Source organism: Manacus candei, unplaced genomic scaffold, assembly GCF_025592945.1.
Source record: "Manacus candei isolate 608988 ecotype Guabito, Panama unplaced genomic scaffold, ASM2559294v1 h1tg000174l, whole genome shotgun sequence".
In the NCBI taxonomy this organism is placed as follows: Eukaryota; Metazoa; Chordata; class Aves; order Passeriformes; family Pipridae; genus Manacus; species Manacus candei.
Genome location: NW_026138222.1, coordinates 779,399 through 807,210, shown reverse-complemented (window position 1 = coordinate 807,210; position 27,812 = coordinate 779,399). Strand labels below are relative to the sequence as shown.

The window sequence follows — 27,812 nt, the reverse complement described above, 5'->3', positions numbered from 1 at the left end:
GCTCCCATTGGTCCGCAGGGTCGGGGCGGGGCGAAAAGGACACGCCCCCCTCCCCGCCATTGGCCAGCGGGGGAACGGGGGGCTGGGAATGGGGGGGGGACGGGTGGGGGGGGAACGGGGTTTGGGGGGATATGGGGTGTCCCGGGGGTGATGGGGTGTCCCGGGGGTCATGGGGGCGTGGAATGTTGGAGACGGGGCGTTATGGGGTGTCCTGGGGGTCATGGGGTGTGCCAGGGGTGATGGAGTATGGAATGTTGGGGACGGGGCGTTATGGGGTGTCCCGGGGGTCATGGGGGCGTGGAATGTTGGAGTCGGGGCGTTATGGGGTGTCCCGGGGGTCACGGAGTATGGAATATTGGGGACGGGGCGTTATGGGGTGTCCCGGGGGTCACGGAGTATGGAATGTTGGGGACGGGGCGTTATGGGGTGTCCCGGGGGTCACGGAGTATGGAATGTTGGGGACGGGGCGTTATGGGGTGTCCCGGGGTCGTTGGGAACCTGGAATGCGGTGATGGGGTGTCCCTGGGCAAGGAATGCTGGGGAAGGGGGTTATGGGGGTCCTTGGAGTGTCCTAGGGGTACTAAGAGCATGGAATGCTGGGAGGAGGGGGACTGTGGGGAGTCCCTGGGATGCTGGGGAGGGAGGTATGGGGTGTCCTTGGGGTGCTGGGAGTATGGAATGTTGGGGAGGGTTATGGGATGTCCCTGGGGGTAATGGAAGCATGGAATGCTGGGGAGGGAGGTATGGGGTGTCCTTGGGGTGCTGGGGACATGAAATGTTGAGAAGGGGTTATGGGGTGTCCTTGAGGTGCTGGGAGCACGGAATATTGGGGAGGGGGTGCTAAAGGATGTCTCTGGAGTGCGGGGAGCATGGAATGCTCCAGGAGGGGTGGTTATGGGGTGTCCCTGGGGTGCTGGGAGCACGGAATGCTGGGGAAGGGGGGTTATAGGGTGTCCCCGGGGGTGCTGGGAACAGAGGGACTCCCACCCCCCCTTTCCTCTTCCACGCCCAGCACGGGGGGTTGGTGGTTTTGGGGTCACTGGGGACGTGCTGGACACCCCTTCTTGGTGGTGCTCTTGTCCTGTGTCCTTCCACAGCCACTGGAAAACGGGGAACCCCACGTGTGGGGGCGGGAATGTCCCTGTGCAGCGGGGAGGGGACGGGGCAGGGGAGATAAGGGGATTTTTCCGGCCCCGCTTCCCCAAGGACACAACGGCACCGGAGCCAAAACAGCTCCGGCTGCCCCAAGGGCGGGTGGAGCTTCCCCAGCCGGGATTATCCAGCAGCGCTGGGAGCTCAGGGGCTTTGGGAACAACCCCAAATCCCACCTCTCAGCCCCCAAACCCCCTCCCCCCCGCCGCGTGCTCCCGAAGGACGCCCCGGGAGCAGCCGAGTTTTCCCATGTTTTATTTGTGTTTTGAGATTACAGAGTCTTTATTGCTGATCTAATACAATCACTCAGACATTAATATTTAAAACATCCTTTTGAAATGTTAACGGGTGCGACGGTTCCGTTCCCTCCCTGCTGATGACGGGTTTTGCTTTGTTATTCCTAAAAGTTCAGGACAGAATTAAATTTCCTTTATTTTATTCCTTATTTTGCTGGTGTTACCTAAAAATCTCCTTTTTTTTTCCCTAAAGTCTTGGAAAAAAAAAACAACAAACGCGTTACATTTTAAAAAACAAACAAACAAAAAAAGATAAAAGAAACCAAACCCCATTAACATTTAATTTAGAGATGATCACAGGATATGATTCCAGGTTGATTAGGAAAAAGCCAAGCGAGCCAAGAAGCTTTACAGGAGCAGCAGAACACGGAGAAGAGTTTGGAGAATCGAGGTGGGAAAAGGCCAGGTGGGATTTTATTACTGATATTTTATTTTCTTTTCCCCTTCTTGTCTACCTGGAAGATGAGACGGGCACGGAGGGATCCGTGGATCAGCAGCACCACTGGCTGTGGCAGGAGCGACGGACACGGGGCGGGAAGCGGCGGCGGGAGCTGCTCCGGAGGGTCCTGGGGGTGGAGAGGGGTTTTCCCGGGGTGGGGGGACACCTGTTCTTCCAGGAGCTGCTCCCATGTGGCCCCACAGCCACCTGTCCCCTTGTCCAGGAGCAGATTCCAGGTGGGGCCTCTCTGGGAACTCGGAGCTGACACAGACTGGGGCGGATCCGGCGCGGGGAGAGACCCGGACGGGACGTTTCCAACGGCTCAGGGGACTCTTCCCAAAAAAAGCTCAGGATCTGGATAAAACTCGTGGGCAGAGATGACTTCAAGTCTGTGGTTCCAGGTCAGTCTGTGATGAAGCTCCTCAAGGCCTTAAGGTCTCCTCAGAGCCTTCTCAAAGCCCTCAGGTCTCCTCAAAGCCTGAGCATCTTCCCAAGGTCTCCTCAAGGTCTCCCCAAGGTCTCCCAAGGTCTCCCAAGGTCTCCAAAGGTTTTCCTTCCAGGTTTTGAGAGAATTCAGAGACAAACTTGGAATATGCTGACACAGGGAACGTTTGCTCCAAAGCTCACGACCCGAGAACCACGAGAAGAACTTGGATGCCGAGACCGTAATTCCACAGCTTTTCCTTCCTTGTGCGTGAACGAGCTGCCACAAAAGGGTTTTTCATGATGGCAAAGAAGCCCAGGAGGACAAAACACGACTCTGTAGCTGATGAGAGACTCAGGAACCAAAGCAGCAGCCAGGGGATAAAAGGGTTTGTGCTCACAGGGTCGGGCAGTTTTATTTTAGACGGATCATGTTCTCCACGTGGATAATGAAAGCGACTTGGGAAGTCACCTTGGGAAGCGTGTCAGCGCTCCAGAGGGACATCCTGGGATAAAGCAAGGAATCATGGCCAATTTATTCTCCCTCAGCTCTGATGCTTCAAGATCTGAGGCGACTGAAGGGTTTCAGTGACACTGAATCCACGTGGAGGATCCTCCACCAGACGTCTCATCCACTCCAGGGGGGAGTTCCCAGATCCATAAATAAAGTAATGAAATAATCAACCCAGAAAAGAAAACTCCAAACACTTCCAACGAGGACTGAAACGCAGCTGGAGAAAGCCCTGGCGTGGACACGGGTCCCCCCAGCCGGGATGTCCGGGGAGCTCTGCCCGGCTCGGGAAGAGCTCCCGGTGCATGAGCAGCATCTGCCGGGGGAGCTCTTCCAGCAGCACAGCGGGAGCTGCCCCGGGCCCCCCCCGGGAACACGGCTTTGGTTGATCCAGAGAGGTTGGCACTGGGAACGAGAGCAGCAGGAAAACGCTGCGGAGCTGCGGGAGCGGCGGGAGCGGCGCTGGGCTCTGCCCGCCCGGCTCCTCCCTGCCCGGAGCCTTCCCCACAGCTTCCAGCAGCGCTAAGGCGACGTTCTCCACAGGGTTGGTGGCACCAGCCCTCGGAAAGTTCCACAGCACGGACGAGAGGCTTCTCCAGAGGGATCCACCGGGGCGGCTCCGGACGGGCGGCAGCATCCGGCCGCTCGCCGGAGCCCGGAGAGAACGAGGTTTTTGGCTTCGTCATCAAACAGCAGGAGAAATTCAAACCCATCCCGGGATCCCACGCTGGGACACGGAGGGGACCAACGTCGACTTCCGAGTCGGACCCCGTGGCTCCATCGGCGACAACGGATCGTCCCACGGCTCGATCCCACCAGCTCCTTCCTCATCCTCCCAGCCCCGAGAAAGAACGAATCCAAAGAGGAAAACGAAAGGAACGGAAAAGAAATCCAGCGTGTCCCAGTCCCGCGGCAGCACGAACACCAGTGGCAGAGGCCGCATGAACAGTATCCTAATTTAATAAATAAATAACCTAAAACACACGGTGACTACGGAGCAAGCCCGGCTCGAGCGTGGGAAGCTTGCGCGGGGTCATCCTGTACAGTAGTTGAGAAGAGACTCGGGGGCTTGTTCCCCACCATTCCCGGGGATCCAGCGGCAGGAACTCAATATCTGGGGAGAAGGAGAGAAAACGGGGGTTGGTGAGTGGATGGGAAGGGAAGGGAAGCTCCCCCGGCATCGACACGGTGGATTTTGGGAGGGGGAGAGGCCAAGGGAAGAACTGGTGGAGAAGGGATTTGGTTCTCATTGCCTCTGAGGGCATTTCCACTCCATGGTGGAATGTTTGAAGAATGTTTGAGGAATGTTTGAGGAATGTTTGAGGGGTGTTCGAGGGGTCGTGGCTCTCCCTCAATGCTGGGACCCTCCCCTGATCGTGGGTCTCTGTGTGTGGGACAAACCACACTCCCCACAAGGCTGGGCTACAACACACACCAAAATCAGGCAGAGAATTAAACCAGAGGGAAGAGAATTAAACCAGAGGGAAGAGGATTAAACCAGAGGGAAGAGAATTAAACCAGAGGGAATTCCTTCCACGGCCGTGCGGAAGCACCAGAATTTTGCACCTAACGGGAGCAGGGAATAAAGCTCAGGATTTGGCAGAACCCACTAAAACCCCAGATTGGGAGTGCTCTGGTTCTGGAGATCTTCTCTCCAAAGACCTGCCCACCAAGAAAATGCCTTTTCCTGCAGGAAAAGGATCTGGGCTTCCCCCCTCCCCAGACGAGCTGATCCGTGTTTGTGCAAAGCCATTCCATTTTCACGGTGGGAATTCACGGCAGGGTTGGCCACCAACACAAATCTGGGAAGCGAAACGACCCAGGGGCTCCTATGGAAAATTATTATTATTATTTTTGGGAGCTGAGCCCATCGGAGCAGCAGCCCCGGGGCCAAGGCTGCTCTGTGCCAACTCATCCTCAGCCCAGCTTTAAAAATAAAGCTGTCGCTGGGCCGGTGGCATCGCTCTGGCATCTGCCACGTCTGGTGACAGCTGCTGCCACCACAAAGGGCTCCCGCCCTGCCAAGGGCCTGCGGGACCACGGGAATGAGCAGCGAGCCCGTGAGATCTCAGGGGACTGGTGGGATTAAAGGCCATGCCTGGGGGCAGGGGGGCAGGGGCTGGGGGGCAGCACCTGTAGTAGTTTGGTTTGAAGGGTCCGTTCTTGTTCAGCCCCAGGTACTTGGCCTGCTCGTCCGTCAGCTCCGTCAGGTGGGCGTCGAACGTCGGCAGGTGAAGGCTGGCCACGTACTCGTCTGGAACACCCCACACCCGTCAGCGTGGCCAAGGGGACGGCCACGAGTCCCCCGGGGCCGGTGCAGAGCCCCCCAGACACCTCTGGCAGTGAGGTGACACCTCACCCCTGCCTCAGAAAACACGACTCCCACCACGGAGCCCATTTCTGCAGCCAAAGCGTGGCCGCGTCCTCTGGACGGGGTTCTGCTGCTGGGGCTGCTGGGTGGTGACCACAGGAGCCCCGTGGGACAACCCCCTGCACTGGGACAACCCCCTGCACTGGGACAACCCCCTGCATCAGGATGTGTCCACCTCTTTTCCCCAGGTAGGGCCAGGAAACAGCAACAAGCCCAAAACCAGCGGGAAGAACCTTCCGGAAGCCCCCGAGCTCAGCAGGGAGGGGAACAAGGAAACACTGGAGCCACAACGCCCCAGCCAAATGACAATTCCCATCTGTCCCTCCCCCAAACCGACGAGGAGAAGGCAGGGAGCAGGGGGTTACCCATTTTTTTAGGCAGCAGATACACGTCCTGCTTGTAGCGGCCCTCGGGAGCGTTGTAGAGCTCTATCAGAGCCAAGGCCTGCAGGGAGGAGACACCCGGGTGAGGAGCTGCTGCCCTGGGGAGCAGGAGGGGGCTCTGGGCACAGCCCACCCCACTCACCTGCGTGGTGGCCGTGATGGACAGGACGAAGGTGGGGACGGTGGAGCAGCTCAGGTTCAGCAGGCGGCCCTGGGGAGGGAAAGCTGGGTGTCAACAAGGCACCAAACCCAGTTTGTGGCCCTACAGAAGGGACCAGAACCGCTGGTGTGAGATGATCCTACTGGGATAAAAGGGTTTGTCACCTGCACTTGGATCCCAAGGTGCTGGCTGCACTTAATGAGTGAGAATCTCCCTGTGGGAGATACCCTGGAGTGGGATAAATTAAAACACGGGGGCTTTTCCAGGTCCCAGGAACTCAGGGGGGACCTTCTGGCTCTGCAAGTCCCTGCCAGGAGGGGGGAGCCGGGGGGGGTCGGGCTCTGCTGCCAGGGAACAAGGGACAGGCCAAGGGGAAACGGCCTCAGGCTGGGCCAGGGGAGGGTCAGGTTGGATACTGGGGAAATTCCTTCCTGGAAAGGGCTGTCCAGCCCTGGCACAGCTGCCCAAGGCAGGGGGGAGTCCCCAGCCCTGGAGGGACTTCAAATCCCTGTGGCTGTGGCACTTGGGGACGTGGGTCAGTGGTGGCCTTGGCAGTGCTGGCAATGGTTGGACTCCATGGAGCCAGAAGCTTTTCCAACCCAAATCATTCTGTGATTCCATGAGTCCATGGGCCAAACCCTCCAGCCAGAGGAGGGACTCCTCAGCTGCTGAGGCCCAAGGTGGTGGTTTTTGGATACCCTTCGGCTCCACCCCTTGCCCAGCCCTTGTTTTCCCCCTCCAGGAGCAGAGAACAGGTTGAAATTCCCACAGGGAACGGGATGAAATTCCCACAGGGAACAGCTGCAATTGCTCCAACCCTGGCACTCACCTCTGCCAGCAGGACTATCCTCTTCCCATCTGGCCAGATGACATGGTCCACCTGGGACCTGACCCTCTCCCAGGTGAGCTCGGGCGTGCGCAGGCTGGCCTGGGAATGGGGTGGGACAGTTACAGCAGCACCTCCAACCCCAAACCACGGCACAGGCACAAACAGAGGCAGCAACTCCCTGACACTGCCCTGGCTCTTTGTCTCCTTTGGGCCCAGTCGTGGTCCCAGACCAAGGAAACCTTCAGGAACCGTTTTTATGACCTCAGCACATCAAAGCTGCAGCACACCAAGGGTTGTTGCAGCTCTGGCTGAAGAGGATCTGTGTCCCCAGCAGGGCTCTGCATGGCTGTGGTCACTCCTTTCCAGCCCAGAAATGGCTTTAAACCCAAGGGCTTGGCTGAGGAACCCCCCCTGACCTCCAGGCAGGGCTCTCCTGCTTTTCTGCTCGTCCCTAAGCACAGATTTTGGGGCTGTTTGGAAAAGCACGTCAGGGTTGAACTCCTGGCTGGGTCTAACTGGTGTAATAACACAGAACTGGGCTGGAGAGGGGATTCAGTGACTCCCATGGGGAAGGAGTGAGGCTGGTGGACACCAGACCCTGCCCTGGAGGCTGGAGCAGTTCATCCAGCTCACTGCATCCCTTGGGATTGCTGGAATGACACAGACCCATCTGCCAGTGTCTGCTGAGGCAGGGGAGGGGTCATCTGATCTCCTCCCAGGGGCTTCCTCAGGACAGACAGAGCTGGTGGTGGGTCCCTCAAACACCATCTCCCCAAACACTGTCACCCCAAAACACTGCCACTCCAAAATACCATCACCTCAAAGCACTCCCACCTCAAAGCACTGTCACCCCAAAACACTGCCACCCCAAAGTACTGCCATCCCAAAACACCAAACCTCAAAGCACAGTCACTCCAAAACACCATCACCCCAAAGCAGTGTCCCCCCAAACCACCATCGCCCCAAAGTACCAAACCCAAAACCACTGTCACCCCAAAACACCATCACCCCAAAACACCAAACCTTAAAGCACTGTCACTCCCAGACACCATCACCCCAAAACACTGTCACCCCCAAAATACAATCACTCCAAATCACCATCACCCCAAAACACCAAACCCTGAAGCACCATCACCCCAAAGCACCATCACTCCAAAGCAGAGTTACCCCAAAGCACCATCACCCCAAAGCACTGCCACCCCAAAGCACTGCCACCCCAAAGCACTGCCACCCTAAAAAAGCTGTCACCCCAAAAAAACTGTCACCCCAAAGCAGTTACCCCAAAGCACCATCAATCCCCAACACCAAACCTCAAAGCACAGTCACCCCAAAGCACCATCCCCCAAATCACTGTGACCCCAAAACACAGTCACCCCAAAGCACCATCCCCCAAACACTGTGACCCCAAAGCACAGTCACCCCAAAGCACCATCCCCCAAATGCCGTGAACCCAAAGCACAGTCACCCCAAAGCACCATCCCCCAAACCCTGTGACCCCAAAGCACAGTCACCCAAACACTGTGACCCCAAAGCACAGTCACCCCAAAGCACCATCCCCCAAACCCTGTGACCCCAAAGCACCATCACCCCAAACACTGTGACCCCAAAGCACAGTCACCCCAAAGCACCATCCCCCAAATGCTGTGACCCCAAAGCACCATCACCCCAAAGCACCATCACCCCAAACCCTGTGACCCCAAAGCACCATCACCCCAAACACTGTGACCCCAAAGCACAGTCACCCCAAAGCATCATCCCCCAAACCCTGTGACCCCAAAGCAGTCACCCCAAAGCACCATCCCCCAAAGCCCCCCCAGCCCCGACCCCACACGCACCACGTCGATCTCGGTGTTGGAGTGCCCCATGTTGCACACGATGCAGCTGTTCTTCATCCTGTCCAGGTGCTCCCTGGTCACCACGTTCTTGTTCCCTGCCAGACACCGAAATCCGGGGTCAAAACCCACCTCCCCTCCCCCTTTTGGGAAGGGCTGGAGGTGGTTTTTGGGGTGGGGTCCCCGGTTTCCCCCTCGGTACCCGTGCAGGTGATGACGATGTCGACCTGTCTGATGACCTCGTTGAGCTTCACCAGCCGGAACCCGTCCATGCTGGGGGGGAGAGAGAGGGGGAAGAAGGGGATGAGAAGCAGCAGAAACATACCAAAAATAGGAAAAAAAAGGGATTTTCAGGCACTAATTATAACTTTCTAACGCCAGACTGGAAAACAGGGCGGCAGCACCCGAAGGGCCACGGACCCTGAGCCGTTTTGGGAGTTTCTGAAGGATCTGGGACTGTTGTGGGAAGAAGTGAAAAAGAGATTTTTGGGGTTTCGTGTTTTCTGGCAAGGTCTTCTCGCCTGCAAACCTCAGCTCTCAATCCAGACAGGTTTTGTAAAAGCTGCTCCTCCTGCAAAGCACATCCAGGAGCTGCAGAATCCGTGTCGGTGCGGATTTGGATCATCCTAAAAAAGCACCCCAGCCCTGCAGATGTCTCTCCTGACCCCCGAAATCCACATTTAGGCACCTACAGAGCCTTCAGAAGTGCTGAGTCTTCCCTGCCTTCAGCAGCAAGGTGTGTTTGGATAACAGGGGCAGGATGTTTTTTTGGGATTTGTTGACAGTCCTCCCCAGAGCTCATTTCTGAGACTCTCACAAGCTGCAAAATCAGAGTTACTATAAAAAAAGCCTTTTTGGTTTTTTTTTTAATTGCTGTATGTCCCATTTACTGAGGCTTTTTTTCCCCCCCACTGCAAACTCCTTCCTAGAGGGGCCACACACTGGGAACAACCAAATTCCCAGTTAAGGCTGGGGGTGCTGGATGTGCCCCTCCTGAAGGTCGCAGAGGAACCCAAAGTTCATCAGCTCAGCTAATTAAGCAGAGCTCGTTAGTTCTCTCCCCACAACGACCCCACGGCCAGGAAAAGGCTGAGGGTTTGATGAGGCTCTGGGTGTTTTGGGGACTCTGTTTTCCCAGTGATGTCCCATCCCACACCTCGGGATGTGGGAGCTCCAGACCAGCCTGTCCCTGGAGGACACGAGGCCGGCGGGTGCTCGGCCCCGTGTGGGGTCCTGGTGAGGGGTTTGTGAGGGGTGTGAGGGGGTCACAGAACCAAAACACCCCTTGGGGAGGCGTGTGCAGGGCACTGGGAATCCCGTGTTGGCATTCCAAAGGGCACAGCTCATTCCCAACACCCCCCCAGTCCGTGTCACTGCCCTCTGGGCTGTGTGGTTGTGGTTGCACCCCCCGGCACGTGGGATACGGAAAAACCAGGGGATGCTTTAACCAGAACCCTTCTCTGCCTTAGGATGGAGCTGTGGGTCCCTCCAGGGCGCAGAGAATCCCTGGACACCTCCCCAGCGTCCCTTTGGGAAGGGATCTCTGCCCAGTGGCTTCTGGACAGGGTTTTCCTGGGAAAAACACTCCCAACCCGGGCTGGGTGTGAGCCCTTACCAGGCCTGGAGGGCACAGATGGGGTCGATCTCCGTCACGTACACGATGGAGCCCATGGCCTTCAGAGCAGCACAGCAGCCCTTCCCAACCTGGGAAAACAGGGACAAAGGGGAGCAGGAGGGAGGTGTCGAGACACCCCAGGAGTATTCCCAAGGATGGACAACTCCGGGAGACTCTTCTGTCCTCCCCGGAGCCCTCTGGAACCCTCCTGGTGGCAGATGCTCAATGTTTGGGGCACGGAATTCCGGGATTTGGGGTCACCCGAGGCCTGGCTCAGGCCCAGCTCTGAGCAGAGGCACCAAAAGATCTCCACGTGCTGCTGGTTTTGGGAGTTTGTTCCCCCAGAACTTCCCGGGATCCCAAACACACCAAGGGGAGAGTCCAGAAGGGCCAGGGAGGGTTGGAGAGCCCCAACTCAGGGTCGTTAATGGTCATTAACCTCGGGGGGTTAACGAGCTTTACCCTTTGCACCCTTAACCTGGGTTAAACGGCCAAAGGTTCCCAAAAAATGGGATTATGAGGGAGAAAAAAGAGCTATTTCAGCTGCTTGGATTAAAAAAAGGATCCCAGTCCAGCCCCCACAGCACAGCCCAGGACACTGGTGGGAACTGGGAAAGGGGGAATATTCCCATGTGGAGAGAGGAAGGGGCAGTTTGGGGGTGAAGGCACAGGGGTATGAATGAATATAAGATTCATATTTATATAAATTATGTAAATTATATATATATTTACATATATAAATATATTTATTTATATATTTATATATTTATATTTATTTACATACAAATATATATAATTCATATAAATGGTATATATTTGTGCACAAATTAACACAAATAGTATATATTAAATATGCATTTATATAAATGTAATATATTCGTATATGCATTTATATAAATGTAATATATTTATATACACATTTATATCAATTTAATACATGTATATATACATTTATAATATTTATATACACATTTATATAAATGTAATATATGTATATATACATTTATAATATTTATATACAAATCCATATAAATTTAATATATATTTATATATAAATCCATATAATTATACATTTATATATAAATCCATATAATTATACATTTATATATAAATCCATATAAATTTATATATATTTCTATATTTTATATATTTATATACAAATTTGTATCATTTTATGTATATTTATATACAATTGCATATAAATCAATATATCTTTATATACAAATTTAGATAAATATATGTATGTTTATACTCAAGTTTGTATAAATTTAATATATATTTGTATAAAAATCCATATAAATTTAATATATTTATAAATACATTTATATACAAATTTGAATAAATTTTATGTATATCTTTATACAATTGTATATAAATCAATACATTTTTATATACAAATTTATATAAATATATGTATGTTTATACTCAAGTTTATATGAATTTAATATATTTGTATAAAAATCCACATGAATTTAATATATTTCTATATACATTGATAAGTTTATATATTTATATACAAATTTGAATAAATTTTATGTGTATTTTTATACAGTTGTATATAAATCAATATATCTTTATATAAAAATTTATATAAATGTAAGTATGTTTATACTCAAATTTATATGAATTTAATATGTATTTATATACAAATCCATGTAAATTGGGATTTGTAAATATTATATAAATATTATATAAATATTAAAATATTTATATATACATTGATACATTTATATATTTATATACAAATTTGAATAAATTTTATGTGTATTTTTATACAATTGTATACAAATCAATATATCTTTATATACAAATTTATATAAATGTGTGTTTATACTCAAATTTATATGTATGTAATATGTATTTATATGCAAATCCATATAAATTGGGATTTGTAAATATTGTAATTTGAATAAATTTTATGCCTGTTTTTATACAATTGTATATAAATCAACATATCTCTATATACAAATTTATATAAATTTATGTATGTTTACACTCAAATTTCTATAAATTTTATGTATGTTTATATAAGAGATAAATGAATAACTTCTCTTCCTTGACCACACATCAACATGCAACACTGTGCAGAACCTCTGAATATTGTAATATTTTATTAAATATAATATATATAATATATATAATATATAAAATATATATAATATTTCTAATATATATAATATATATTAATATAATTATTATATATTAAATATAATATATAATATAAAAGATACATCCCTATGTGATGTATTAATGCCTGGATATGCCAATATTTAGACATTAAAGATACCCTGAATATTCTGAATATTTAATCCTTGTGCCAGTCAAGATCCAGCTTTGGCACCTCCTCAATAATAAAGAAACACACTGGTAATTAGGAAAACCTTTGGTTTTTGGCCAAGCCCTGAGGTTTGAAGGTGCAGGTGCAGACAAATCCCCGAGGATGGAAAAATCCACGTGGGAAAAGCCAAGTGCCAAGGATCCCCCCCCTGGAAAACGGGCCCCTCTTACCTCCCCGTAGCCACAAACCACCACCTGCTTCCCTCCAAACATCATGTCCGTCGTCCTCTTAAGGCTGAGGGAGGAGAAAAAACCCACACTTAAAACCAGCCCTAAGAGCTAATCCCGGGATCAGCTGCTGCTCCTCCCCAACCCCACGGCTGGGTCCTGCACCCCCGAGAATTTTGGGGGCAGAGGAGACCCCAAACCCACCTAAAAACTGACTTTTCAAACTGACTTTTCCCCTTTTTCCCAGCGAGACACAACAAACAGGACACAGTTTGGGTTTGGAGCCCTTTTTCTGTTGCTCCTTATTTGCTGACCCTTTGTTTTGCCACTCCCGAAATGCCGAAAACCTTCGGCAAAACCACGTTTTTCTTCATTTTTTGTGGCTCAAAATCCCACAGAGAGCAGCACAGAGGCAGCAGGGAAGTGGTAACTCACTGCCAGGATCCCAGTGCTTCCCACAAATGAAGCTCCCCCTTCCACTCCCTTTCCTTCTGGTTTCTCCCTAAGAGTGTCCTACATTCCAGGCTATTTTTAGCACAGGAGTAAATAGGTTAGCAGTGCAGGGAAGGTGAAATTCCCTCACTTTTCCGAGACAATTTGGATAAAACCCACAGCAGATTTAATTGCACCTCTGCTCACACCTCCCTTGACCCAGTTTTAGACGCCTGGGCCAGACTTAACCCAAATCCCAACTCACCCCTCAAGGGGTTGCTGTAGAATCCCAGGATATTTTGGGTGGGAAGGGGCCTTAAAGCCCATCCAGTGCCACCCCCTGCCATGGGCAGGGACAGCTCCCACTGTCCCAGGTTGCTCCAACCTGGCCTTGGACACTTCCAGGGGGATCCAGGGGCAGCCACAGCTTCTCTGGGCAACCCATTCCCATGTTTTACCACCCTCATTTCCCCCATTATTGCTTCCAGTGCCTTGGAAAACACTGCTCCACGTTACAGCTTCCAGTGCCTTGGAAAACACTGCTCCATGTTACAGCTTTATGGATTGTTCATGGAATATGTCCCAGCTGAACTGCAGGAACAAAACTTGTCCTGACCTCGCTTGGCTCCGACAGAATTCGGTGGTGGAAGAGGCGAGGACACAGACACCCAATTCCACCAAAATAAAGGGAATAAAGAGGTGGAGAGAGCAAAAAAAAAAAACAAAACCAAAAAAGATCCCTGAAGATAAAAAAATGGAAACTAGAAAGGCAAAGAAGGTGGTGAGGAACCTGCTGCTCCACTCACACACCCCGCGGACACAGACGGCTTTTGTCCCGACCCACAAAGGCCAGAGGGACGGGAAGGAGCCACATGTGAGGAATTCTGAAGCAGAGCACAGGTAAGGAAGGGTCTTTGTTCTGCTCTCACACACCAGCTGGGCTCAAAGGAGCCGAGTGGCAGCGGGGCAGAGCCGTGGGCACCATTCCCCGTGGGCTGGGGGGTGTCCCGTACGTACCCGTCCAGGATGGACTCCCGGCAGCAGTACAGGTTGTCAAACTTCTGCTTCGTGACCGAGTCGTTGACGTTCATGGCTGGGACACAGAGCTTGCCTGCCTTGGACAGCTGGTACAGCCTGCATGGATACGGGAAAACATGGCCTCAGGGGGAAAACATTCCCCTGGGAAAACATGGCCTCAGGGGGAAAACATTGCACTGGGAAAACATGGCCTCAGGGGGAAAACATTCCCCTGCGCTCTGCTGGGGGGTTTGGGTGGGAAGGGACTTAAAGAGCATCTCATTCCACCCCTGCCATGGGCAGGGACACCTCCCACTAGCCCAGGTTGCTCCAACCTGGCCTTGGACACTTCCAGGGATCCAGGGGCAGCCACAGATGCTCCAGAAAATTCATTCCAGGGCCTCCCCACCCTCCCAGCCAGCAATTCCTTCCCAATATCCCATCTAGCCCTGCCCTCCGGCACTGGGAAGCCATTCCCTGTGTTCTGTCCCTCCATGCCTTGTCCCCAGTCCCTCTCCAGCTCTCCTGGAGCCCCTTTAGGCCCTGCCAGGGGCTCTCAGCTCTCCCTGGAGCCTTCTCTTCTCCAGGGGAACCCCCCCAGCTCTCCAACATCAACCTGCCCTCCTAATTCCAAGCATGGACTTGACTCCCAGCAGCAGCAAAACCACTAAAAATGAATCCAAACACGTCACTGGGGCTTCAAAGAGCATCTGAAAATGTCCCTGCTCCAGCCCATGGGAAGAAGAACACGCTTGGAAATGTCTTTTGCCCATATTGGGAATGATTCCAGACACTAAAAATACCATCAGTCCTTTTCCTGACCCCACTGGCTGCAGACCTGAATCCACTTCCCTGTTTCAATATTTCATTTCCCCGTTTCAAGGGCTGCCTGAACCTCTGGCCAAGCTCTCAGGCAGCTCCAAGAGCTGCAGCCAGACCTTTCTCCCTGCAAAAATAGGGCAAAAAGCAGAGGCTGCTGCTCTTCCCCCCAGTTCCCTGTTTTCTGGCACCTGTGACAGGATTAACTCCCCTGGGAAAGCCACTTCTCCCACCACACTGCCATGGACTGATGGGTTTCACTGAGTCATCTCTGAGGTCCTCCCTTTGTGGGACCCCACCCCGACTGGAGAATCAGTTCCTCTTCCCAAATCTCACTTCTTCCCAGAGATTTAGGTCAGGACTACACTTCTGGCTTTGCCCTCAGCCCACCCCTTCTTGTGCAACGCCCTCAGCCCTTCCTCCTCCCTCCCCAAAACAAGCTGAGGAACCATTCCTCCCACTTCCAAGGGGGAAAACAAGGCCTGGTGCACCTTCCCACCCACCCAGCACCCAGGAGGTGCTTCTGCTCCCACTCTGGAGTTCAGAGCAGCAGCTCCAAGCGGGAACTGAGGAGGGATTTCAAGCAGCTCTCCTGGAAAGCCAAGCCCAGGCTGAAGGAAAAGCTCAGCCCACGTGTTGGGGGTTCACCCCTCAGGTGAGCTGGGGTGTCTCCTGGCACGGGGGCCTTTGGCACCAGCGCCCTGAGGTGTTTCTGTCCCAAATTCTCCTGCCAGCCCAGCCCATCCCGTTACCTGTGGACTCCTGTCACACTCTCCTCCACTATCCCCTTGATCTTCTTAAACATGTTGGGATATTTCTTGTAGATCCAGTGAGTGAGATCTCCCCCATCATCCAGGATCTGGAAAGGAAACAACCCCAGTCAGTGCTCTGAGGGTCCAGTGAGGCCTCCAGAGCCCAGAGAGGTACCAGGGATAAATCATTCCATGTTCTGGCACCTCAAACCCCACAGTGTGAGCCAGGTGGGAACACTCTGGTTGAGCATTCCGAGCGGGAATGACGCTTCATCAATAATGTCCTGGAGAGGCAACAGGTCAGACAAACACAGCAAACCTTGGTGTTAATGAAGAGAACTGAGGAATTATGGAAAGTGGCTGTGCAGGCTCCTCTCTCCCTGTCTCCCAGAAGCACAGATGGAAAAACCCCTGAACTGGGCAGAGTCATCAGCTCTTCTGATGTGACTGGGAATGGAGGAGGAGGAGGAGGATGGAGAAAGAGCAGGATGTAAAAGGAGGAGGGTGAAGTGCCAGGGAACTGTGCTGACCAGACTGGCTGAGAGCTCATCACCCCAGGGTATGATTATCATCATCACCATCCTCCTGACAGTCACTGCCTTCATCATCATCATCATCATCATCACCACCACTACCATCACCCTTTTTGCATGTTCCCCACTCCCACACCAAAGAATTCTGTCTGCACCACCTTCACCCTCCTCCTCCTCTGTGCATGTTCCCTACACTAACATCAGACTTTATCATCATTACCCTCCTCATCCCCTTCTTTGCCTGTTCCCTACAGCTCCTGGTGTGGCCCAGGGGTGCCCTAAAATCCACGTGCCAACCCTGGGCAGAAGCACCTCCACTCGTTGGTCACTGGTGGAGCTCGGCTGGGCCCCTCCTGCTGAGGGTCTGCAGCTTTCCCAGGAAAAATGAACACTCCCACACGTGGCAGAAGCCCCATTTGGGCACAAAGGTGACATTCCTGAGCTTTGCCATGACACAACGTGGTGGCTTCTCATCCATGGACAGAGAGTTCCTTGGAAATGTTACGTATTTTCACCACCTTTTCCTCTCAGAATGGCTGGATTTGCCACTGATGTGCAGCAGCTGCTCCTCCAGAATGTCTGGGAAGCACAGGCAGAATGTTTAGGAGCATCCATGTAGATCCAGCTCTTGAGTCTCCGGGGCATTCCCAGCTCCATGTTCCATCCACAGGGAAGCAGAGGCAGGTGAGGGTTAAGCGGGCTGGGCAGCTCTGCCGGGCCAGCCCAGGTAGGAATCCAGCAGCCTGGAACTGAGCAGCCTGGCTCCCAGGACATCTCCATTTCATTAATCCCCATTTAATAGGGCACATAATCCTCTTCTAAGAGAGAATTCTGGGAGCTGGAAGTTTCCTCTTTCCGGGGAGAGCAGGGGATGCAAAACCCCCGAGCTGAATCCACGGGGGAACCGGTTTTGAGGGAAGGTCACCTCTGTGTGGCAGCCCCGACCATCCAGCAGCACAGCCCCACATTCCTGCAGTTTTCCCAGCTTTATGCAGGTTGTTTGCCCTCATTCTCGTTCTTCCAGGCAGTTTTATTTTTTTTGGGGGGGGGGGGGGGGAAAAGCCTTTATTTGAGGTGCAGATGATTTCTCCAGCAGAAAAGCAGCTCTTCCAGGTGGGAACCTTGGTGGGTGTTTCTCTCTCCAAGCAGAACAAATTCCCATTGCTGTCCCTTCTCCCTCCCTCAGCCCTTCCATCTCCTGTTTTCTCCAGCAGAAAAATCTCTGGCTCTTCCAGGAAAGAAACTGGTGTCTCCAGGTGCCATTTCACCACCTCTTAAACCCACCCAAGGCCCCGTTACCATCCTGTCTCCCCCTGTTCCCTTCCCAGCTTCCCAAACCACAGCACGTGGCTGATCCTGCCCAAACCAAGTGGATTAAAACTGCCCAGGATTAGCTCAGCAACGTGCCTGAAAAAAATTTTGCTGCAGAAAATGAGCGAGGAAAACACAAGGAGATGGCAGGAGGGAGTGGGGGGAGATGGCACCGAAATCCCCCCGGAGGCAGCGCGGTCCTGGATCAGGGAAGCAACCTCCCAGTGCTGCAGATTCTGTATTTTTCAGGAAAAAAAAAACTCCTCTCTGAGCCATTCCTGTCCAGACAGAGCCCCACTCTGAAGGTCTGGATTCCCAAAGCCCCACTGTGAAAGCCTGTGATTCCCAGAGCACTCCTCCTGAAGGTCAGCATTCCCAAAACCCTGATTCCCTGAAGTTCAGGAATCCCAGAGCCATTCCACGAAGGTCTTTGATTCCCAGAGCCATCCTCTGAAGGTCTGGATTTCCAAAACCCTCCTCTGAAGGGCAGAATTTCTGGGTGGGGAGGCCCTGGCCCAGGTTGCCCAGAGAAGCTGAGGCTGCCCCTGGATCCCTGGAAGTGTCCAAGGCCAGGTTGGAGCAACCTGGGCCAGTGGAAGGTGTCCCTGCCCATGGCAGGGGTGGCACTGATGGTCTTGAAGGTCCCTTCCCACCCAAACCATCCTGTTTCCATGGTTCCACACCTCTCACACCTGTTCTTCACCCTGTTTCCAGTGTCCCATTCCTTATCTCTAAAACCACGGATCTCTAAAGTCCAGCGTGCAAATCTCTGGGAATAGATCTGAGGTGCTTGGTGCTCCCCTCAGTTATCCCTGTGCTCCAGAAGCAGCTCTGGAAACAGTTCTGATGGCTGGAGACACGTGAAGGGGTCTGAGCAGATCCTGGGAAAGCAAAACGTGCGTTTTCTGGAACGCTGAGTTGTTCAAACAGCGACGTTTTGGATGGGAAGTGATTCCTCAAAGACAGTCTAGACTCTGACTCGGAGCTTGGGGGTGGATTTTTTTGACATTCCCTGTTCTTCTCGAAGGTGACAGCAAGGGAATGAACAGGTTTGGCTGGAAGGGACAGAAATCTCACCTCAAAGGAGCTGATACCAGCAACAAACCAACCCGGAGCCGCGTTTATCTGCCACCTTCCACTGCTTCCCACCTAATTTAGATCAGAAGCTCCAGGGCTCCAAAGCTTTGGGGAAACATGATGAAAACAGCACATTTGACAGCTGAAAGTTATTCCACTCACGTAGTCCCAGGTTCTCTGTTTTCCCTGGAAACAAGGGCAGGATAAAGCAGCGGAGCAGAGTTGGTTCACCTGAGGTTTTTGTGTTCCTGCAGTAAGAGCAGGTTCAAAGTGTGGAAATCACCTGAAAAATCTGAGTGTTGTTCTGGAACAGAGGCTTTGCTTAAGTAAGAAAAATCCCATCAACCAAAGGTGAGAATTTAATGGTGAAAAGGATGAAACCTCATCTCAAAAAATACTGATTTTGAGCCATTTTCGGTGGGTGCATTAAATGAGTTCGGTTTAAACTGCAGCAGGACACTCTGGAATCAAACTAAGCACCCAGAAAACTTTGCACTAAGGCAGCTGTGCTAATTTACAAAGGAGTTCAACAAAACCTTGCTTGGTGGGCAAGACCCAGAAGCCATTTAACCCACCTTCTCCCCGACCCCCCAGCTGGGAGAGTGGGAGAAGTTCATTTCCCACAGGACACAGCTCATTGTGAAGCACTTGGAAGGTAAGGGAGGTGCTGGCACCAAGCTTTGAGTGCTAAGTCAGGTCTAAATTAACAAGGAAAACACCAGGCAGCACTAGACCTGCCTCCTTCTCCTCCTCCTCCTGCTGGCCCTGCACAGGTCCATCCCCACAGTCACCCCCTGTGCCCCAGAGGATCAGCCAAACCCTCCTGGAGCTCTGGCAGCCTTGGGGCTGTGCCCACTGCCCTGGGGAGCCTGGTCAGTGCCCAACCACCCTCTGGGGGAAGAACCTTTGCCTGAGATCCAACCTGACCCTGCCCTGACACAGCTCCAGCCATTCCCTGGGTGCTGTCCCTGGTCCCCCCAGAGCAGAGCTCAGTCCCTGCCCCTCCCCTTCCTACAGAAAATAATCCAAATGGCTCCAAACCTGCTTCCCATGGCACCCAAACTGTTCTATGATAACCCCTACAGATACATATATTTATAAACACCCCAATCCCAGGGGGATCCAGGTCCTGAGGGGTGTCCCCAAAAGCTCTGGAAGGGTCTGGGACAGGAACACTCCCATCCCTGGGAGGTTTGAGACTGGGATACCCCTGTTCCCGAGATCCTGAGGGATGGGGAGCAGGGGGATCCAGGACTGGGGTACCCCCATTCCCAAATCCCAGAGGGGTTGGGACACCCCCATCCCCAAAGCCCTGAGGGGTCTGGGACAGGAGCACCCCCATCCCTGGGGGGTTTGAGACTGGGATACCCTCATTCCCAAAGTCCCTGGGGGTCTGGGACCAGTAACCTCCATCCCTGGGGAATCTGGGACAGGGACACCCCAATTCCCAAGGTCCCTGGGGGTCCAGGACCAGGAACCTCCATCCCTGAGGAGTCTGGGACAGGGGCACCCCCATCCCCAAAGCCCTGAGGTCACTCAGTGTCAGTTCACTCTCATCCACCCCGAGGGACCCACAGACCAGAGCTGGGCCCCTCCGGCTGTGACCCCCACGGTCCCCCCACTCACCATGTTGGGCTGCCAGCCCTCCACGTTGACACAGCGGTCGATGCACCACCAGAAATCATCCTCAGACTCTCCCTTCCAGGCAAAGACAGGGAAACCTGGCACAGAGAGAGGGAGATGTGCCAGCACGGCCTTGGCAAATCCCGCGGGATCGGCCCTTCCCACAGCCCTGCTCCCCACATCGCCACGGTCCTGGCTGAGCTTTCCACATCCCCCTTCCAGGAGAAGCTTTGGACACACACTGGGAGTTGGTTTTAGCCTTCCTCACTTCCTCCTCTCCCTCAGGAAAGAGCTGCACCCACCACCAGGCCAGAGGCTGACACACTCCAAACGATAATATTTATTTCCAAAATAAAAGTTTCCCCGAAAATTAGGTGTCCTACCCGCTTGTCAGGCATGTCAGCCCACTAATTTATTAATGAATTAATGATTTATTTGAATATATTCTGATTTATGAGCAATCAGGACTAAGCGTCAGGGAGTGAGACCTGATAACGGGCAAGATGGTGGGTTTGGCTTCTGGGTCTTCCAGGTCTCCAGGTCAAACTCTTGGCCTTACCCAGGTTAAAACCCCCAGCCTCACCCAGGTAAAACTCCTGAGCTTATCCAGGTAAAACCCCTGGCCTTACCCAGGTAAAACCCCTGAGCTCACCCAGGTAAAACCTCTGGCCTTACCCAGGAAAAATTCCAGACTTTACCCAGGTAAAATTCCAGACCTTACCCAGGTAAACCCCTGATCTTACCCAGGTAAAACCTCTGGCCTTACCCAGGAAAAATTCCAGACTTTACCCAGGTAAAATTCCAGACCTTACCCAGGTAAAACCCCTGAGCTCACCCAGGTAAAACCTGTTTTCAGTCTCCCAGGTGAGCACCAACATGCTCAGCTTCTTTTTTATGAATCATTTCCCCCCTCAAAGTCTCTCTTTCACCCCTTTTAGCCAAAGTTCTGACTCAAATTTACAGCATTTAAATCAAATTTAGCTTTGTTTCTCTTAACAAAATAACTTCCAGTTTCAGGTAGCCCACTCAGCTCGTTAAGGGCATCACCATTACTTTGTACCATGTCCTTTTTTCCTCCAGATTAAAACCATCCCAAGGTTTCCAGAGCACTGGAAGGGATGGATCGTGTGCCGTTACCTCGTATGGGTTTATTCTAAACCAAAAATAATTAAGGGGAAAAAACCCTAAGAGGTGAAAAACGAGATAAAACCAAAGAAATCCTTTTATAAAAGTCAGGAATAACGAGGAGGGAGGTGTTTCCTACCACTCTCAGCGAGGGCAGCAGCCACTTCGTTGAGGGTGGAGTAGATGTTGCAGGCGGCCCATCGGCACTGGGCACCCAACGCTCCCAGAGTCTCCATCAGCACCTGGGAACCAAAAAACACCAGGAAGATCAACACAAGGAGCAACACACAGCTGGGGGGTTTGTCTGCTGTTCATGGGAAAGCTTCTGGGGGGGTCTCTGAAGTTGGTTTTAAGCTTCAAGGCCAGGCTGGACAGGGCTTGGAGCAACCTGGGACAGCGGGAGGTGTCACTGGACGGGCTTTAAGGTCCCTTCCCACCCAAACCATTCCATGGTTTTATGATTTTTGGGGGCCTCTGAAGTGGGTTTTAAGCTTCAAGGTCAGGTTGAACAAGGCTTTGAGCAACTTGGTCTAGTGGAAGGTGTCCCTGCCCATGGCAGGGGGTGGAACTGGATGGGCTTTAAGGTCCCTTCCAGCTCAAATCATTCCAGGATTCAGTGGTCCTCTGGGACCCCTGAAGCTGGTTTTAAGCAGCATCAGGTTTGTTAGAAAGTTGCACAGAAAACAATTTTTCAGTTAATTTGCATTTGTGAAACAATTTTGAAAGGCTGACATAAATAAGAACTTCAGAGTACATATATTTTTTATATATATATATATGTACGTGTAGAGATTTCACTCAGCAAAGTCCCAAATCCAGCCAGGAGCAACCACTGCTGAGGGGAATTCCCAGCTCCTCGTGCCCCCATTGCCCCCCTGGGGGCAGTTGCAGGGGCTCAGCAGTGGCACAGCCCTGTGTGGGGTTGGGGGCCGGGCCTCACCGCGGTCTGGGCCGTGATGTGTGTGCAGCCCACGATCTTGGCCCCCGCCAGCGGCTTCTCCCCCTGAGCTCTCTTCCTCAGAGCCATCAGCGCGGGCATTTCTGCAGGGAGGAGGGAAAACAGGCCCATGAATGGGATGGAAAGAGGGATGAGGACGAGGACAAACAGCAGCACCACTTCTTGCCCCGCTGGCTGGTGTTCCCATGAACTTGTACAGCTGGGGCAGCTTCCAAAGAGGCCAAAGCCTTGTGAGCAAGCCCAAATAAGTGAAAAGGACCCAATATCCCTCTGGATTTTCTCCCTGCTATCTCGGATAAAGCACCATCCCATGTTCAAATTTCTACCTGCAAGTTCCCAAGTGAGGCTGGAGGAAAATCCGCTTCAGACTGAGGAGAACTTGGGACTTCCTGCCCTGCCCCTCTTTTCCCATATCCCTCCAGCCTCCTAAACCCTTTGCTATGGACTTCTGGAGATAATCAAGCTCAAATCTATTTGATGGATTTCATCTTCTCTACTGATTTTAACAGAACATGTTGGACTGTAGAACAGCCCTTCAGGAGTTGTTTGGTTGGAGCTCCTCAGCACAGCCCTGTAACTCCTCTCCTGTCCCACAGCACCCCACCAAAGCTCTCCCATCTCTACCAGGCATCGGGAAATCACCGACACACCGAGCCTCAGAAGGGGATCTGGGGGAAGGAAGGACCCCAAAAGATGACCCAGGACGAGGTGGAGCTGGAGGGAGGTGCCCCATGTACCTTGCTCGGCGATCTCGATCTCCCGGCGCCCGAACTCGGCCTGTTTGATGTTCTTCACGCAGAAATCGCTGCTGCCTTTGGAATTCTTCTGCTGCTTGTCCCGGGGGGAGGTCTCATCGTCAGAGCTGTCCGTGTAGGAGGCAGCTGGAGGGGGGAGAGGAGGTCAGAAACAGGACAAGACATTCCCTGGGGCCAAAGCACCTGTGGATGACCCACGGCTGAGCGTGGCCATGGATGTGTTTCTCCATGTGCAGGTGCCACCTCCCTCCATCCTCAGCTGGGATCTGCCCTTCTCCCACAGGGACCATCTCCCCAGGCAGTTTTACCTGGGGTGAATTCCTCACTCTTATCTCCTCCAACTTCAACACCACACCAGAGGTAATTAACAGTGCCCATGTCCTCCACGGGCCCATCTCTGCAGCCTTCTCCCATCTCTCTTCCCAAAATTTAAGCCTTTACAGCTCTAAGGGAGCCACCAAAAACACCCAGGACTGTTTCAAGTCCTTCCCAAGTTGTAATTTAAGGCAGCACAGACACAAGGCCCTATTCCATTCCAAACAGCATCCTGGTGAAGGCTGTGAGTTGATGATTATCCAGGTATGGTGGCATTCCCAGTCCTTGGATTTGCTCAGTTTGGATGCTCCTCAGTGAGGACCAGGAGCTGCTGCTTGGGAGGATCACAAGGAAACTCGTGAGGAAGAAACTCCTTCCTTGGGAGGATGACACAACACTGGCATGGACTGGCCCCAGAGGTGGTGGCTCTCCATCCCTGGGGAACTTCAGGAATGGGTTAGAGAGCCACAGATCACCTGATCCCACATGGATCATGGTCCCACGGAATCACATTAAGCTGCTGGTTTAAGACCAGGTGTGGATGTGTCAAAAACCGTCTTCCTTTCCTATCAGTGCCCTCCAAACTCCTGGTTATGGAACTGGACTACAGCAGACACGTGGAGGTGCGTGGAAAAGCCCTTCATGGAATTAGAAATCCCCCTTCCCATTTATTTTGATTACTAAAATCACCTGTGCTTATATAAAATCACATCCATTTTCAGTTTGAGTCACGATGAATTAACCACCACTCCTGCTTCCACTTGGGATCAGCTGAGGAGATTGTTTGTGCCATGCTTTCCCCTGGAATATGTCCCTACCGTGGGAAGCCAAACCTCTTCCATCTTTTAGGACAGGCACCAGCAGTCAGAGCAACGTGATGAACCAGAAACCATTGCTCCTCTTCCCTTTCCAAAGGACCTTCCCAGGACCCAACTCAAAAGCCTCATTCCCTCATTCCCTATTAAACTGCCTGGAAGTTTTACTCCAAGCCTTTACTCCCCAGATCACGTGGAACTTGTAAAATGAACCCGAGACCTGTCGTCCAACTCAGTGTTCCACAAGAGGATCTCCTTGCTTGGACAGCCTTATCCATGGCACCAAATGGTCTGTTCCAGAGGAGGTCTCTGTGGTGGAACAGCCTGATCCATGACATCATATTATCTATTCCAGAGGAGGATCTCTGTGGTGGAACAGCCCAATCCATGACACCATATTATCTATTCCAGAGGAGGATCTCCGTGGTAGAACAGCCTGATCCATGACATCATATCTGTTCCAGAGAAGAATCTCTGTGGTGGAACAGCCCAATCCATGACATCACATTACCTGCTCCAGAGGAGTTTCTCTGTGATAGAACAGCCCAATCCATTATATCATTTTATCTGTTCCAGAGGAGTTTCTCCATGGTAGAACAGCCCAATCCATGACATCACATTATCTGTTCCAGAGGAGTTTCTCCGTGGTAGAACAGCCCGATCCACGACAGCCTTGGATGCTGGCCAGTGTCATGGATGGCTCCAAATGATGGACACCCCACACCCTGACGAGCCCTCTGTCCTCCCCAGCACCACAGGCACAGTTTCCAGGAGGGAATGCTCTACAACCCAGGGGAGTTGTTCTCCCCAGTGCTCAGGACAGATTCCCCATTTCTACCCCAGTCAGGAGTTAGGCAGCAGGAAGGGTGAGGGGTTCTTACACTGTCATGGGGAGATGGTTGAACCTGTGGTCTCCACCACCCTCCAGAGCTGCCAGGGAGCTTTCCAGGGGCATCCAGACCTGAAGCTGTGACTGATTCTGACAGCCCCTGCAGAGGAATTGGAGCAAAGAAAACCTCCCTCTGCCCAGAACGGCTCTGGTGGCATTTCCACCCCAAAAAACCCCCCAAACCAAGGAGTTAAACCCTCCACCAAGGAGTTAAAGCCTCCACCCCACCCCGGCCGTGGGGTTGTCTCTCCTGCAGGACCCAACAAGGTGGTTCCTGTCCCTTCTGGCTCCTGTGAAGCACTTGGATGATGCCAAGGAAAAAAAGCTTAGTGTGGTTCTGTGGGAGCACCAGGCTCCCCGAGAGCCACACGGATCCTGAGCCGCTTACAGGGGAATTAGGCATTGCTGGAATTCCTCTGGGAAGGCTCCATCCTCAGAGGGGTGTGAAAGGCAAGTCCAACCCTGCAAAACCCCCCTGCTGGAGCCCCGAATTCAGGGTGTTCACAACCCTGCAGGCCCAGGAGCCCGGATTAATAACAAAAGGGCACCTTATATAAAACCAAACTCTCGGACAGCAAGGACTCCAGAAGGGAGGATTAATTAGTTCAAGGAGGATTATTTCCTTGAAGACAGTTAATCTGAGTGGAGGTTTCTTTAAAACCAGCCATTTTTTGTTCTGGGGGCTGAAAGTAATTTTTTAATCAAAAAAACCCCAAACAACCCTGCCTAGAGTGGCCAGATTTTCTTGTGCAGATTGTTCTTTACTGCTAAATACATATAATATATAAAAGTGTTTACAGAACTATGGCAATTAAATGAATATCATTAGTGTAATAGAACAGCAAAATAATTTGTAACAGTCAGTTTTGCCTCTGCTTTTCTGTCAAATGAAAAACAAACACAGAAAGGAAAGGATTCCTGTCACCTGGAAATATCCAATTAGCTGATGGATAGGTAGTCTCCTAATTATCATCTCAACTCACCCAAAAGTTGATTAATGAAAACTCCCTGCCTGGGGTTGGCAATTCTGCAGAGCCGTGGAGCATTTTAATGTAAATTATATTATTTGTATTATGTGTTTGTATCTCTGCCCAGACAGGCTGGGGACTCCAAATCCTAAACTCAGGTCAGAGCCTAAACTCAGCCAAGTTCAGCTTTGCTAATATTTCAGGTGAGGGTCCACTCAGAGCTGCTCAAACTGGCAAAATTTAGGGCAAAAAAGGGGCAACCTGCCACTGTCACAGCCCAAATAAAGACAAACCTTGCTGCTTCTCTATACAGCCTTCCCAAAGTTCTGCAGCAGCACGAGGGTGAAGGCAGGGGCCTTGAATTCCAGCTATTCCTGTTCCAATCCCACCCACAGAACATGGATGTGGTGTGTCACACACACTGCTGAGTGTCTGAGCATTCAAAGCTGGGCTCCTGTAAACCACCTGATCCCCCCAAATCTTTGCTGGAGCAGATAATGATCTGAATTTGGCAGAAAGGGAAAGGACAGTTTGTGAAATTTAGGTAAAATTTAAGTAAAATTGACCCAAACACCCCCTGGATTCCAGAGCAGAGCTCCCAGCTCGGTGCCCTTCCCTGGCTGGCAGCAGCAGATGTTGATAAAACACCCAAGTGTGTCCTGGGGCGAATAAATCGCTCCCAAACGGGGCAGAAAACAATTAATTTCCCCAGTGAGAAAAATCAGTCCCTTTAAATGAAGTGGAACAACCACAGATAACCGGCGGCTCGTGGCAGATCCAGTAAGAGACTAAAAGAATTCTAATTGGAAGAGGGGGATCAGCACCATTGGTTTTGTCATTCCTTGGACTTCACAGCAACTGAGAGGTGACATTTTCACATTCCACAGTGTCTCTGCTGGTTTGTCACAGAATCATGGAATGGTTTGGATTCGAAAGGAGCTTAAAGATCCTGTTGTTTCATCCCCCTGCCATGGGCAGGGACACCTCCCACTAGTCCAGGTTGCTCCAACCTGCCCTTGGACACTTCCAGGGATCCAGGGGCAGCCACAGCTTCTCAGGGAAAGCTATTCCAGGGCCTCCCCACCCTCATTATTCCAGTTTTGATGGGCAGGAAGAGCAAGAACCCACAGCTGTTTGCACACCCATCCTTGCATCACTGCAACAGCACTGGCACTGCCCTAGAATTTTGGACCAGGATGCTGGAAAACTGCCTTCCCAGAAGGTCTCAGGGAAGAGTTGCTTGTTTTAGGGTCAGGTTTTCACTCACATCCATCACTTCCAAACCTTGAGACCTCCCTGCACTTTGTGGGTGTGCAGGGAAGGGAAGGGAGCTGGGAAGGGTCTGGAGCAGCAGGAGGGGCTGAGGGAGCTGGGGGGGCTCATCCTGGAGCAGAGGAGGCTCAGGGGGGACCTTCTGGCTCTGCAAGTCCCTGCCAGGAGGGGGGAGCCGGGGGGGGGTCAGGCTCTGCTGCCAGGGAACAAGGGCCAGGCCAAGGGGAAACGGCCTCAGGCTGGGCCAGGGGAGGGTCAGGTTGGGGCTGAGGAGGAATTTGTTGCTGGAAAGGGTGGGGAGGCCTTGGCAGGGGCTGCCCAGGGAGGTTTGGAGTGCCCAGCCCTGGAGGGATTTCCAAGCCCTGTGGATGTGGCACCTGGGGACGTGGGTCAGTGGTGGCCTTGGCAGAGCTGGGGGATGTTTGGACTCGATGTCTCCGAGGGCTTTTCCAACCTAAACAATTCTGTGACTCTTCCCCTCCATCATCACCTCTCTTCTCCTCATGCTTCCTCTTTTCCAGCTTTCTCCCATACCAGGAGAACTTAATGGGTTGTTCAGACTGTGCTACTGTTCAGTCTGAGAAGGGGAACAACAAAGACCAAGATGTTCCAATGGGATTTGTCCCTCCATCCTG

The 27,812-nt window shown here is 51.9% G+C and overlaps 1 protein-coding gene and 1 long non-coding RNA gene across 4 annotated transcripts in view; one reads left to right on the top strand and one right to left on the bottom strand.

Annotated features, from left to right (window-relative positions):
- The first annotated feature begins 420 nt into the window (after window positions 1-420).
- LOC127463832 (uncharacterized) lies at window positions 421-1,640 on the top strand. The gene is made up of 2 exons (XR_007901015.1): window positions 421-759; window positions 808-1,640. It is a non-coding gene; the product is annotated as an uncharacterized LOC127463832 (long non-coding RNA).
- Window positions 1,392-27,812, bottom strand: part of AHCYL2 (adenosylhomocysteinase like 2) — a 79,752-nt gene continuing 53,331 nt past the window's right edge. For 2 of the 3 annotated variants that reach the window (XM_051773705.1, XM_051773706.1), the window contains exons 3-17: window positions 22,901-23,044; window positions 22,146-22,246; window positions 21,345-21,447; window positions 20,084-20,178; window positions 15,537-15,643; window positions 13,966-14,082; window positions 12,520-12,583; window positions 10,012-10,100; window positions 8,599-8,669; window positions 8,400-8,494; window positions 6,565-6,663; window positions 5,718-5,786; window positions 5,558-5,636; window positions 4,955-5,075; window positions 1,392-3,935 (exon numbers count right to left, since the gene is read on the bottom strand). In XM_051773705.1, the coding sequence (XP_051629665.1) occupies window positions 3,929-3,935; window positions 4,955-5,075; window positions 5,558-5,636; window positions 5,718-5,786; window positions 6,565-6,663; window positions 8,400-8,494; window positions 8,599-8,669; window positions 10,012-10,100; window positions 12,520-12,583; window positions 13,966-14,082; window positions 15,537-15,643; window positions 20,084-20,178; window positions 21,345-21,447; window positions 22,146-22,246; window positions 22,901-23,044 (1,361 nt within the window). In that variant the 3' untranslated portion in view covers window positions 1,392-3,928. Of the gene's footprint in view, window positions 3,936-4,954; window positions 5,076-5,557; window positions 5,637-5,717; window positions 5,787-6,564; window positions 6,664-8,399; window positions 8,495-8,598; window positions 8,670-10,011; window positions 10,101-12,519; window positions 12,584-13,965; window positions 14,083-15,536; window positions 15,644-20,083; window positions 20,179-21,344; window positions 21,448-22,145; window positions 22,247-22,900; window positions 23,045-24,268; window positions 24,365-27,812 lie in introns of those variants that run through there. The other variant, XM_051773707.1, reaches the window with a different exon arrangement.